The 13734-nt window shown below is 37.4% G+C and overlaps 2 protein-coding genes across 7 annotated transcripts; one reads left to right on the plus strand and one right to left on the minus strand.

Moving 5' to 3' along the window:
• The first annotated feature begins 2420 nt into the window (after positions 1–2420).
• Positions 2421–6314, plus strand: LOC112723324 (calmodulin-binding receptor-like cytoplasmic kinase 3). 6 transcript variants are annotated; one of them, XM_072207734.1, is made up of 8 exons: positions 2576–3468; positions 3601–3806; positions 3905–4117; positions 4320–4591; positions 4754–4919; positions 5001–5090; positions 5525–5823; positions 5987–6314. In XM_072207734.1, the coding sequence occupies exons 2-8, from the start codon at positions 3791–3793 to the stop codon at positions 6194–6196; spliced, it is 1266 nt and encodes a 421-aa protein (XP_072063835.1). In that variant the 5' UTR covers positions 2576–3468; positions 3601–3790; the 3' UTR covers positions 6197–6314. The 6 variants fall into 6 exon arrangements, with proteins under 6 accessions (XP_025630435.1, XP_072063835.1, XP_072063837.1 ...); XM_072207736.1 differs by having other exon boundaries at positions 2576–3129; XM_072207735.1 differs by having other exon boundaries at positions 2584–3129; positions 3609–3806.
• An 8-nt stretch (positions 6315–6322) lies between these two features.
• LOC112723323 (putative chloride channel-like protein CLC-g) lies at positions 6323–10752 on the minus strand. Its single transcript, XM_025774649.3, has 7 exons — positions 10528–10752; positions 10238–10438; positions 9880–10057; positions 9420–9682; positions 8678–8947; positions 7446–8574; positions 6323–7163 (listed from the first exon to the last, which is right to left on the minus strand). Exons 1-7 carry the CDS (start codon positions 10677–10679, stop codon positions 7020–7022), a joined length of 2337 nt encoding a protein of 778 aa, XP_025630434.1. The 5' UTR covers positions 10680–10752; the 3' UTR covers positions 6323–7019.
• Between the last annotated feature and the right edge of the window lie 2982 nt (positions 10753–13734).

Genomic DNA, 13734 nt, shown 5'->3' on the forward strand with positions numbered 1-13734 from the left:
ATCGTTTGGATGGAGTAGCCTATATAGCTGGTGTCATCAACGAAGAGGTTAGTATGAACTTGTTCTTTTAAAAGTAGGATCGAGTAACTTATTTTTTTTAATATATTTTATGTTAGTGGTTTTGATAGTGAATGATGTTGGTGACATTGTTTGTGAATGATTTTAGGGTTTTTATTAGTGATTTTGATGGTGAATGATGTTAGTGGTTTTGTTAGGGATTTTGTTAGTGGTTTTGGGGGATGAATGATGTTAGTGGTTTTGTTATTGGTTTTGTTATTGGCTTTGTTAGTGAATGATGTTAGTGGTTTTGTATGTGGTTTGGTAAGTGGTTTTGTTAGTGGTGATGTTATCGGTTTTGTTAGTGGTTTTGTTGGTGGTGTCGTTAGTGGTTTACTTAGTGGTTTTGCTAGTGAGATTTTCTAGTGGTTTTGTTAGTGATATTGATAGTGGTTTTGTCTGTGGTTTTGTTGTTGGTTTTGTTGGTGGTTTTGTTGGTGGTTTTATTAGTGGTTTTGTTAGTGAATGATCTATTGTTAGTGAATGATTAAAGTTGTTTTTAATTTTCTGGTACATTATATTTGCAGCCCCAACGATGTATTTCGAGCATGCGATGGCAGCAGGGTATGCGTCTGGACGAGAGGTACGTTCCATACTTGCAGATGGCCGGCTTATACCATCTTGCGAGGCTGAACGAGAGATGGTTCAGACTGGATGAGTCCCTGGTCAGTGCTTTCGTTGAGCGCTGGCGTCCAGAGATGCACACATTTTATATGCCATTCGGGGAGTGCACTATTACACTGCAGGACGTGGCGTACCAGTTAGGACTGCCGATCGATGGACGTTATGTTAGTGGTTGCCTGACAGATTTCCAGACGTACATCCAGGGTGGCCGCTCAGCTTGGGTGTGGTTCCAGAAGTTGCTTGGTGTGTTACCTCCTGCGAACCAAATACAGAAGTTTGCAGTGAACTGCAGCTGGTTCCAGGAGACCTTCGGAGAGCTCCCTGAGGGAGCCGATGAGGCCACAGTTAGGAGGTATGCCCGGGCCTATATCATGATGCTGTTAGGGACTCAGCTATTTGCCGATAAGTCCGGCAACCGCATTCACATTAGGTGGCTCTCATACGTAGCTAGGCTTGAGGACATGGGTGGCTACAGCTGGGGATCAGCTGCTCTCTCGTGGTTATACCAGTGCATGTGCCGAGTGGCGAACAGATATGTTGTGAAGTTAGTCGGACCGTTACAGCTACTTCAGTCATGGATCTTCTGGCGCTTTCCTGGATTTAGACCTGCTGGATATGATACGTTCAGCAGGCCCTTGGCCTCGAGGTACTGTTATTTTTTTTTTTGTTGTTGTCGTCTACTATTATTTTATTCTATCTACGTTTAGAATGTTATATTAGTAGGTGTTATTTTCATTTCGTGATACCACGGGCGTGAGTTGTATGTGGTCAGGTCACAATCCTTCAACGAGCGAGAAGGGACCTCGAGTGCAGATGTGGAGGCTCAGGATAGACCTCTTAGCTGGGGATGTAAGTATATGAACCACTCCTTCATATTATATAATCTTTCACATTAGCAAGTGTTGTTGGCCTAACGCTGATGCACCATGTATTCGCAGTTTATATGGATGCAGGATGCCGTACAGTTCTCCTGACGTTCTTCAGGTTGTGCATCCGAAGATATTGGAGCCTAGGCATACGACGTTATGGAGGTGTGTCACGGCGCTGATATATTTTGCCGTCATAGAGTGGCACCAGATCAGGTGCTACTGCAGTTTGGTGGAGTACAGCCCCGACCCTAGCCCGCCCTTGACATCGATTTCTTGATGTCGGAGGATGGCAGAGGTGGTGATCGTTGGTTTCCGTACAGCTTGCAGTTTTGGCACTTTTATTGGGAGAGCCGGGCGAATTATGTTTTCCGATTTGATGTTGTGCCAAATCCAAATCCGTCACATGATTTTCTGAATTGATGGGGTCAGCATGGTAAGAGATTTAATTTATTTTTAATATATATTTATATTTTAATATGTATTTTATACTGAAAACTGACTTTAATAACTAATTTTGATAAGTTAATAATTAATATTTAAACTAAATTGAGCATAATTTTATCCCTTTTTTGTTTCTCTTACAACAACAATAATTTCATCAGCTCCATACCGAGGCTACTTAACTGAATAATCATATGATTGAGACATCTGTTTTTCATTTTTCTGTGTATATTTGCCTTTCTAGCAATTATATTCACATTTGACATTTCCAAGTTTCTATGGTAACCCTTTTCACACTTTTAAAAGATTAAATAAAGAAAAGAACATTTTCACTTTGGAATACAGAATGTCAAGCATGCCCTCCAGATAGTTTCCGGGTAATTCCACAACATTTCCACTCTTTTGTCTGCAGACTTCCAAAGTTCAATTGGTCAACCACGCCATCAAAATCAAAACGCAGCACAACACAACACAACACAATAATACCGTAATCATAATTATATTAGAATGAATAAAATAAACAGTTAAATAAATATATTAATAATATTAAATTAATATAGGACTATAAGATTGAAGAGTATATCATACTAGAGACGGCAATGAGTTATATACGTCAGAGTCCACCATTGCTTTCTTCTTTTTTTCTCTTTCTAAACTCTCTCTGTGCATCTCTCTATGCAGACTTTGCTGAATAGTAAATTCTAAAATTATTTGATTCTTCTTATCTGTTATATATATTAAACAAAAACACAATCTTCTGAATTATTTTCAAGTGTGAAACCGGATTTATGAAATTTTCCTCCATAGCCGCCTCTTATTGTGTGTGTTTGTTTCTTTTCCCTTCTTGCTATGCTTTAATCTCTAACCCCCTTTCTTCCTCATTTCCCAAATCCCAAAATCCCAGCTTTCCTTGGTTTTCAGCTCAAAGTTCTGTCCTTTTGTCCTATTATGCTGTCCACGTGTTTCGCCTATGCAAGGAATTGAGTAATCGGAGTTGTTCTAAGTTCTAACAACACTTGATAGCTTTCCATGGTCTTGGATTCCATGCCAGCTGGCTCCTTGTGATTTCTTTTTGTCGGATTCTTCGAACTGGGTGTTTGAGGTTGTTGAAGAATTTCAAGCACCCGTGATAAAAAAGGCAACTTCTCTTTTGCTTTGATCTCTCTTGCCTTTTTTTTTTCCTGCACAAATTCATCTTGGCCTTCTCATTTCATGATAGCCCAATTCAATTTTTCCAGTGAATTGGGCTAATAGATTTATCGATTGTTGCTAGGATAGTTCAGAGAAAGGGGGAGAGAAAGGGGAAAAGCTTCTCCTTTTGTTCAGTGTTTTTGAACTGTGACACCAAGAGTCATTTGGGGTTTGGTGAAGTTCCAGGTACTATTTAGGGTAAATTGTGATATGATGCTTTGATCAGGTTTCTTTTGGTTTTGTTTGGCAGAAGTTGTATACACCAGCTTCGTGCTAGCTTCTCTAGGTGTGTGTTACAGGGAAATGCTTTCATTCTATAGTAATACTGAGAACTGCAATTGGACTGCACTGTTTAGTTGAGAATGGCCATCTTTGCATTATTATTGATGCTGTTACTCCAATTGTCAATAATTTCTAGCTCAGCAGTTATCTTGAGATCAAATGATTGTGGCACTGATTGGGTAGCTCATTCATATTCTAGTGATGGTGAAGAACTGTTTTACATAAATGGGAATGTAGTTAACAAAGTTGCTTTCTGTGAGGCCCTCCAATTGTACATTGCAAATGGTTGCGATTTGAAGGACTACTTTGGAAGTAACAACTGCGTGATGGATGGCTCATTTGGTATGGATCACCGAGATGTTAGTTTATGCACAGGCTAAATTTCCAGAATTGGAAACAGCTTCTCTTTTAACCGTTGTATTACAATCTATTGTTTGCAGTTAACTTACCTTCGATGGCAGGAAGGAAACTACTTCAGAAGGATTCGAGCAGTAAATCCGAATCGCAAGGGGTTTCCAAAGATGTGTCTCCCAAAGTTGGGCTTTTCGCGGGTGGAGCATTGTTGGTATGTTGTGCTGTTCTTTGTCCATGTATTTATGGGAAGAAACGAAAAGCAACTGCTCATGCTGTTTTGACCAAGGACCCGAATTCAAGTGAGTTGATTTTAGCACTGTTGTTTATCTTGTTTTTGGACTTTCCTTTGATAACCTCTGTGGCAGGCATTTTAATGTAATAATATTATGAATTCTGGATAGGATCTTTTGCTGTATCATTTTAAATGTTCAGCTTACATTATCATATGAAATTGTGCTTCCCATCATACTTAAATGAGGAATAACGAAAATTTTGCTGTAGTATTGGACTCAGCTTCCTCCTTCGAAGCAAATTCTGTCCCGGAAAAGGTCCAAGTCCCAGCCAGTCCACTTCGAGTGCCACCTAGTCCTTCAAGATTCTCAGCGTCTCCAAAACTCAAAAGAATTGAATCATTGCATCTCAACCTCAATCAGATTGCAAGAGCTACCCGTAACTTCTCAGAAACATTGCAGATAGGAGAAGGAGGTTTTGGAACTGTCTACAAGGCTCAGTTAGAAGATGGCCACGTCGTGGCTGTAAAACGTGCAAAAAGGGTAAGAAGTTGATTGTCATATGTAGATTGAAATTCTGTATCCTACTTTTAATGCTAAAGTTCTGGATTCTGTTTCTAAGGGGATTAAGTATAAGTTGATTTTCAATCTCTTAAAAGGGTAGAAGTACTTATTTTCTCTTGCTGAAATGACTTAATTGTTTAGGAACATTTTGAGAGCTTGAGAACTGAATTCAGCAGTGAAGTTGAACTTCTGGCTAAAATTGATCATCGGAACCTAGTGAAGCTACTAGGTTATATTGAAAAAGGACATGAACGCCTTCTTATTACAGAGTATGTGCCGAATGGTACTCTTCGAGAACACTTAGATGGTAAGAGCCTGTTCTATTCTTTACAAATGGTTGTCTTCAAATAGAAAATGATTTGGAATCTCACGTTCATTTAACTCACAGGTCAGCGTGGAAAAATCCTAGACTTCAATCAGCGCCTGGAAATTGCTATTGATGTTGCTCATGGCTTGACCTATTTGCATCTGTATGCAGGTCAGTAATCTCTCCATTTTGCAACTCTCTCCCGTTCAGTCTTTTTCCATTCTCTCTTTTTATAAGCCTTATTCATTAATATTGTACACTACAGTTTAGATGATCAGAGTGTAAATAAGACTCCAAGAATCTAAAGTTAAAAGAACTTTAAATATGGTTAGTGTGTTATTTTTCATGGAAGCACACTCTATTCACATGGCATAATGCTCAAGTCATGATCATTGATACCTTTTCAACATATGCTTACTTTTTCCCGTTTTGGGACCGACTCTCTCTTTACATTGATAATGTCCAGTTATTCATGATTGATAACGTTTTTTTGGCGGGGACCAAATAAAGATAGATACTTGTTCCCTTGCACAATTGGCATCTTTGTGCAATAGTCTACTCTTTATAGATCTGCCAATTGATTCCTAGCCGTTGTCTTGGAACAGAGAAGCCAATTATCCATCGAGATGTGAAATCATCCAACATTCTTCTGACAGAAAGCATGCGAGCTAAAGTTGCTGATTTTGGATTTGCAAGGATTGGCCCTATGAACTCCGATCAAACACACATTTCTACCAAAGTGAAGGGAACAGTTGGTTATTTGGATCCTGAGTATATGAAAACATACCAACTCACTACCAAGAGTGATGTTTACTCATTTGGAATTTTGCTTTTAGAAATTTTAACAGGTCGTCGTCCTGTGGAGTTGAAGAAAACTGTTGAAGAGAGGGTTACACTCAGATGGGTAAGCTCATAATATATTCTTATTTAGGTGAATTGTGTGTTTTTTCATTAGTGTTAATTGTCCATTTATAGTTGCTTAGTACTATAATCCAAAGCTTTGTTGTCTTTCCTCGTTTCATTTTCAAGCATTTAAACTAATACAGCTTGGATTTTTTTTTTTGCAGGCTTTCAGGAAGTTCAATGAAGGAAGGGTGGTGGAGCTGGTGGATCCGTTAATGGAAGAAGCTGTAAACTCTGATGTTCTGATGAAGATGTTTGATTTGGCATTTCAGTGTGCAGCACCCGTCCGGACAGATAGACCTGACATGAAAGCAGTGGGAGAGCAATTGTGGTCAATTAGGGCAGATTACTTTAAGAATTCAAGAAGTAATTAGTGAAAACTTCTTGATGGGATTGTGAGTTCTCTTGTTTTTGGTTCTTTTTTTCTTCTCTTGTATCCTGTCTAAACATGTTTTCTTTCAGGCATTGTGAATTGAAGTTTATTTCTTTCTATTTGGGTCTTGTTCTCTTTTTTTTTTTTTTTTTTATTTCTCTAACAATAATACTGTATAAACTCGTTCTCAAAGTGGGTAAAGTGGAAGGTGAAGCAAGTAGCAAAAAACATGAAAAACTGTTACAAAACTACCTAAAGTAGAGTGAGGAGCTTCCACTTGTTTCCAATGTAATTTTTTCACTGTATAGTTGATAATGAAATTTGAAACAAAAGATTATGTTAATGAATTTATTCTGTGATTCCTGTGGACCACAACTATCCCTATAAACAAATAAAAAAGATGGCTACAAATCTGAGTAGGTATTAGATGATTATACACCACACTTCATATTTTTTTAATATGAAGAGACCAATTATTATGACATTTGAAGTATGAAGCTATAAAATATAAAAAGAAAACCTACTTCAAATTATAGCCCTACTTTTCATGGAATAGCATGACATTGCCAAAGAACAAAATTTCATGTGAACATTCCGGGGCAATCATGTTTCTTATTTGGTCTATCCACTGTACATATGCGAATCAATAATTGAAGAAAAAGTGACTTATGGGCATAGCATGGCTAGATTTTCGTAAGAACCAAATGTGATTCTCCCCATTAGCACCTTCATGAAGCTGGGTACTGTGTACTCATGAATATGTAAGCCTTGTCCAACACGAGAATATCTACCATTGTTGCAAGTTCAAGCTTTGGTAGCATTACTCAGAAGCCAGAGAAGAGATTTCCCAGACAAGGGAACCGGAACCTTAGTCTTTTCCACCTGCTACTTACCAGCAAAGGATGCACCCCCAATATATGTTCCGGCATGAAGTCGTGTCGCGTTAGTATACCCACTACAGGTGATCTCTGCAGCCAGCATGCACAAAATTTAGATAGAGAACAATAATGGTGAATTCCTGGTGTGATGATCTAAAAGAAGCTTGTGAATTGAAAGGTAGATAACACAAGACATGTGACAAACCAGTTCCACTCCACCAACCTATTACCTAATATAATTGCATTGTTATAGGGGAAATAAAACAAGGACACACTACATTTTCCAAATTAGTTTAGCACTCAGCTTTTACCAACCACAAAAGCATTTAACTTTTTCCATAAGAAATTGCAGCAAGGAGAGAAAATACTTACACCAGTGATCTTGGGTATCACTAGCAGGTGCCTTAAACCTACTTCTCGAAAAAGTGTAAGGGCCTTTCCCAGTGACATTGTCTCCACAACAGTATATGGTGATGTATTTGTAAATGGATGTAAATCTATGAACATTTCCATCTCTTCCTCTGTTAGTTGTATATCTTCTATCTTTTCACCTTTGTTTGAACCCTTCTTTGCAAAATCATCTGATGTAAACTTCTTGAAGCCATCATCCCCTATCGCCCTTGGTGTGGATGAAAAAACTTTATTCTTTAACAAAGTAACAAGATGGTCACGGAGGATTAAACCTGATAAAACTGGTGCTTCAGAAAGTGGAGGCTCATCGATAACAGGAAACCCATTGTGCCTTGTAGTTTTGAGAATGAACACTATATTGCGGACTTTCTCAATGCCGTTAAACATCTGAAGTGGCCCCGTGACAACGTCACCTACCGTTAGCTGCCTCATATACGGTTCAGCATGAGTTTCTAAATAAGGGAAACCTTTGGCTTTCATAATAAGGTCATATATATTTGCATTGAAAGCATCAGCTACAGTCTTCGATACCAAAAGCACCATCATGATCAATGGTAGCAATAACAAATTATTTGTCAATTCCAGCATAATTACACATAGCGAAACTGTTGTCCTCATCGATCCACCGAGAAAAGAAGCAGCACCAAGAACAGCATAAAGGCCGTGGTGAAGATTGGTCCTTTTACCTACCAACATGCCAACAAAGCGACCATAAGATGCACCAGTAACAATAACTGGCACAAAGAGACCAGCTGGAGCAACAACACCATAGCTAAAGATACTTAAGAAAAAGCATGTGATGAAAAAGATGAACATTGATGAATACTGAAACTCTTCATTAGTGTCCCTGCTAAATAGATTCCTAATAGCATCATCGTTTGTGTTAAAAATGAGGCTGGCAAGATCATTGTAGTGATCGGGTGGGCATTGGAATTTCTTGAAGTTGCCGGATCGGCCTATTGTTGGACAAGGCTCTGCTGCATCAAGAGGACAAGGTTGGCAAGATGCAAACCATGGCAATCCAAAAAGAAGAAAGGAGGTAAAAATGGAGATTACACAGGCAAGCACAATTTTGCATATGGTGCCTTTCCTGCAATATTAAATGATGACGAAAATTAGCTTGGAATAATACATTATACAATATTATAAAATGTCTAATTTTGTTGTAAACAATTAAGTATAGTTATGCTTACTCATTGATAAAATTGTATACACGAAGAACTTTGCTAAGCATAAAGTTATATAAGCTTCCAAGAATCCCTCCTATAACGCCAAGAATAAACACAAGAGGAACTTCCGCCAAATGATATGAAATACTTGCTGAATAAACATCAAACATTATCAGTCCCCCTTTACCAAATAACCCACATTTACCACTTAAACATACATCAATCATAGCACGAAGCACAATTGCAACTATTGCTGTTGTGAAGAAAGCTCTCCAGAGAAGTGCACTTCTCCACCTATAGAACAGAAATTAATGCTTAATTAGCTTCTTTGTGAGATACCGAGGGGAACAAAATTGACTTGTGGATTTTGAAGTTAACAAGATAAATCAATGACAATGTATTGAGCAGAATTGGAAGAAAACCAATTTGTACAAATAAAAACACAAAAGTGCAATTATGTGACTGCGATTCCAGTTTGAAGGTTGAAGAAGTTTCTCAATCAACCCTTTTTATGTAAACATTTATAAGCAGAATTCAAAGTGTCTGGATTAATGTGTATGATATCCATTGTAAGTAGGAACCATTGACTACAGAGAAATTGCACATCAAACAAAACCAACAACAAATCCTTTTCGAACTCGCCGATGAGAGAAAAAAATTGATTCGAATCCTTTAGCAAAGTAAGTAAAGTTAACAGAATTTACTAGAGTCAATAAAAATTATAATGACATATATGCATAGCAGTACAGGAGTTGGGAAAACACACCAAGATGTCATCTCTTCAAGAGCAAACAACACCCCACCAACTGGGGCACGAAAGGCAGCAGCAATTCCAGCAGCTGATCCACACATTACCAAATCTCGTCGATCTCGGTCATTCTTAAAAAAGCGTAACCACTTCCACGTTAAACCATATCTCTTCGACCCGCCCTGCCCCAACAACGATGCCACACATGCACCTGTATGGACCAAGGGCCCTGCTTTCCCAATAAGAAGAGATGATGACACTGCTGTAATGCTTCCAATAATCTGTACATAAAACCAAACAGCACAGTAAATCTCTACTTCAGTGCAAACAACAATCCTTGCTAGACTGAACAGATTGAAGAAATCCAGAGTACTAATTAGGAAACAACAATTTCAGTAAATACATTATGAAGCTGAAATCATGGAAATTTCAATCCGAATTAGAGCTCCATGAATGTGAGAGCCTGGTATTTGTGTACCTTAACAAACAGAGTCCGTACAGTAAAAATTCCAGGTGCATCCACCCCATTTAGGTAAGCCTTCACCTCCGGTATACCGGAACCAGTAGCTGCCGGTGCTATCAAAGCCGTGATTACAGCAGAAAAGATAGTGAGACCCAAATTCGAAGCGAAAAATACTGCAAATGCCAACAGAAACCTGTAAGAAATTAATACATAGACTTTATCAGCAACTTCACATTCTAAAAACAATTCAATTCATTACTGCACACCAAAAAGCACAAATTCGGAAAACAGAAACACAGTTTCACAACACTGTTTCCAATCCATCAAAACTAGAAAAGAGAGGCAAGGATGAAAAATTGAAAAGTAAAAGTACCTCCTTTCCAACATCATATTGGATGTGATAACAAACTTGATGCCAGCGAGATTCTCAACAGCGAGATTGTTGCAGAATGCGATGAGGCTAACGATCAAACCAATGAGGAAGCACAAGAGCCACTTCATGAATATGTATTGGAATATCTGAGAGGCCCCTCTGCTCCTCCAATCCTGCTTGAAGAACTCGTTCTCTATGATCCTGCACAAACCAATGGGATAAGATTGGGAAATGGATAACGGAAAAGTTTCCAACTTTGGAAGAAAGAAGGAAGAAGAAAAAGGACTGACTCGTAGTCAAGGCTCTCAATTGGGGAGACATTGGAGCCTACGATGGCAACCTGAGAAGTAGAGTTGACTAAGGATCTTTGGGAAGAAAGCAAAGGTTGGTGAAGAGACTCAGGGTCACCATTAACCGTGTCTTTCCTCAACGCCAACGGCATGGCTTCCACGACCGCCGTGCTGCTGCCGCTGCTGGTGGTGGGTGCGTTTGGTGCTCTCTCTTGTCAAGTTTTTTGGTTGCCTGTTGAGTAGTGAAGTGAAATTATATACTACTTTTTCAGCTGGAAAATATCAGTTTTTTTTATTATTATTTTAAAAATATCATTTAATTGAGTTTGAAAATTTTAAATATTTTTTATCCAACACGCTTAAAATTTTATTACATTTAATAAAGTGATAATACATAGTTAAATTATTTATATAAAATTATTTTATACTGATTAATATATAAAAATTAAAATAATTTTTTATTGTCGTGAATGTTTAGTATTCTAATTTGTGACCTGAAATATATCAATTAAGAATATAATTATGTTATATATATATTAAAATTAATTATTAATATAAAATATATATTAAAAATAAATTAAATAATATATAATATAATTAATTTTAATGTATAAATAATATTTTTTTTACTCAGCATGATGAAGGAAAAGTATGAGTCAAGCTTTAAAGTGATCCGTGAAATTACACCCGAGTCTTAAAGTGGTCCTGAAGTTAATAGTTATCCAATTTTATCATTGAACTTGGACTCCGGAACTCATACTAGTCCTTAAAACACTTTCCGATCATCAGAACATTGAAACGACGTTGTTTTGTATTATATATATATATATATATATATAAAACAACTCGAGCCTCCACCTCCTCTTCCCTTTTCCCAACGCCTATTCCTTTTTCTCTCATCTCTGGCATCCTTCTCTAGCCACCACCAATGCCCGTCTCAACTTTCTCTCCCTTTTTACCAAAATCTGCATCTTTCACCTCTTAGAATCACTTTCCACTTCTTGGGCTTCTCGCTTTCTACATCAAACACGCAAAGAAAAAGATAAAGAAAAAATAATAAGTCTTTTGGACTTGTACCATGTTTTCGCTAGAAGGAGAAAGAACAAGAGCTATCCTCTGTTCTGCTGTTTCTCTGTGTCAATGAGAGATTGGTGAGCTGGAGGGAAAAGTTGGGGGTCGTGTTCTGTGAGTGATGATGAGGTCGAAGGGAAGGAGCGAGCCAGCGGCGCAAGGTGGTGGCAGCGGTGGCTGGTCTTGCGCAAAGGGGAGGAGAAAAATAAGGAGAAGAAGAATATGAGGAGGAGGGAAGAATAAGGGGTTGTGGGGTGGTTTCTGGAGTTGCTAGTGGCTGGCAGCTTGGGAAGGAACGATAGAGGGAGACGTCGCGGCGGTCTGGGTTCGACAGCGGCACTAGGGTGGTGGCAACCGGCAGCGAGCTTGTGGAGAAAAAGGACTGGCTTCGGTGGTCCTATGGGTTGCACCGGTAGTCCGCAACAGAGAAGTCAAGGAACAAAGAATAATGGAGAAAGAAGAAAAGAAGGAAGGGGAAGAGGGAGGGTCGGAGGGGGAGGTCAGTTTTTTTTTTTTTTAAATACAAAATGACATCGTTTTAGTGTTCTGATGAACGGAAAGTGTCTTAAGGACTAATATGAATCTCGAAGTACAAATTTAAAGATAAAATTAGGTAAGTATTAAATTTAGGGACCACTTTAAGGTTCGAATATAATTTTAGAGACCACTTTGAGACTTAACTCGAAAAAATATAAAAGTAGAGATAGATAGAAGGAAAAAAGTGACTAAATCCCCATTTTGATCCCCGAGATTCATGGGATTACCCATTTTGGTCCTCAAAATTCAAAATTATCTATACTGGTCCTCCAGATTTAAGTTTGGACACCAATGTAGTCCCTCGACTTTTTTCGGCGATGACTAGGTAAATGGAATGCTGAGATGACACCTTTCCTACCACACTGATGATGAGTAAACGGCGTCATTTATCCTTGGCGCTCAAACAAGTTAGAAAAGTCGTCTAAGTAGACAACTCTTTTAAACAAGTCAGACTTTTGAGGCTCCACAGTGTTGTCTACTTGAATGACGTTTCTAACTTGTTTAGGGGCTAAGGATAAACGGCGTCGTTTACTCATCATCCAGTGTGGCAGAGAATGTGCTATGTCAGTACTCCATTTGTCTAGTTATCGTCGAAAAGAATCGAGAGACTACATTGGTATCCAGACTTAAATCTGGAGAACCATATAGATAATTTTAAATTTTAAAAACCAAAATAGATAATTACGTGAATTTCAGAAACTAAAATAAAAATTTAGTCGAAAAAAAAGGGTAAAAAACTACTACTATTTATACTCATTGGTATTATTATTAGGTTCCCCTGTTAGTATTATTATGTTATATATAGAATACTTAAAAGACATTTATAGTTAAAAGATATGTAATAAGATCAGTTTAAATAGCACATTTATAATTACTTTTATCTAATTAAATTATAACTAAATCAGTTAAGGATAAAAAAGTATATTTAAATATTTCATAAAATGATACATGTACTTTTTTTTTTAATGGCTAGAATATATACTGTCGAACATATTCGCCAACCTTTTGCTTATTTCAAAATACTTTAATTTATAATATTTTTATTATATTATATTTTTTGGCATATGGGATTGGGAAGAAAGAATAAAGTGGGCGTGACTCACTTTTTAATTGCATACTTGTATATTTCGTTTGCGAAATTGTCACCTTAGTACACATGAATTTAAAATTACAAGTGTGGACCTAATGTCTAAGGGCATCGTACATATTTATTATTTGCAAATAAAAAAATGTTTCATACTTTTGAGTGACAATAATGTGTTAGTGACTTAGTGGGACTTAGTCGATTGCGATAGAAGCAGTTCTCTCTAGCGAAAGACTTCATTTTTATATTTTTTTATTGTGAATTTCTAGGAGAATATCATTTTGATGTCAAGTTATTGGCAACTCCATGCTTAATCAAATAATCAAACTATCTGACACTTATTTGATTAATAAAATATTATATACATAAGATAAAATTAAAATTTTTAATATTTATTTAAATAGATCATAGATGAATAAATTGACTACATGACAAATTTAGGTTGAATTAATTCTGTATACTTTATTTTGATTCTTTTAAGATACTACATTGCTTATCACATTCGTCATCTATGA

Source organism: Arachis hypogaea, chromosome 11, assembly GCF_003086295.3.
Source record: "Arachis hypogaea cultivar Tifrunner chromosome 11, arahy.Tifrunner.gnm2.J5K5, whole genome shotgun sequence".
Classification (NCBI taxonomy): Eukaryota; Viridiplantae; Streptophyta; class Magnoliopsida; order Fabales; family Fabaceae; genus Arachis; species Arachis hypogaea.

Excerpts from the sequence above, each read along its gene's own strand:
- LOC112723324 (XM_025774650.3), top strand. The coding sequence starts at position 3,545 with ATGGCCATCTTTGCATTATTATTGATGCTGTTACTCCAATTGTCAATA. Across the intron at positions 4,118-4,319 it reads GACCAAGGACCCGAATTCAA|TATTGGACTCAGCTTCCTCC; the intron begins GTGAGTTGATTT and ends ATTTTGCTGTAG. Across the intron at positions 5,091-5,524 it reads CTATTTGCATCTGTATGCAG|AGAAGCCAATTATCCATCGA; the intron begins GTCAGTAATCTC and ends GTCTTGGAACAG.
- LOC112723323 (XM_025774649.3), bottom strand. The coding sequence starts at position 10,679 with ATGCCGTTGGCGTTGAGGAAAGACACGGTTAATGGTGACCCTGAGTCT. Across the intron at positions 8,948-9,419 it reads CTTGAAGAGATGACATCTTG|GTGGAGAAGTGCACTTCTCT; the intron begins GTGTGTTTTCCC and ends TCTGTTCTATAG. Across the intron at positions 7,164-7,445 it reads TGATACCCAAGATCACTGGT|AGATCACCTGTAGTGGGTAT; the intron begins GTAAGTATTTTC and ends TGCTGGCTGCAG.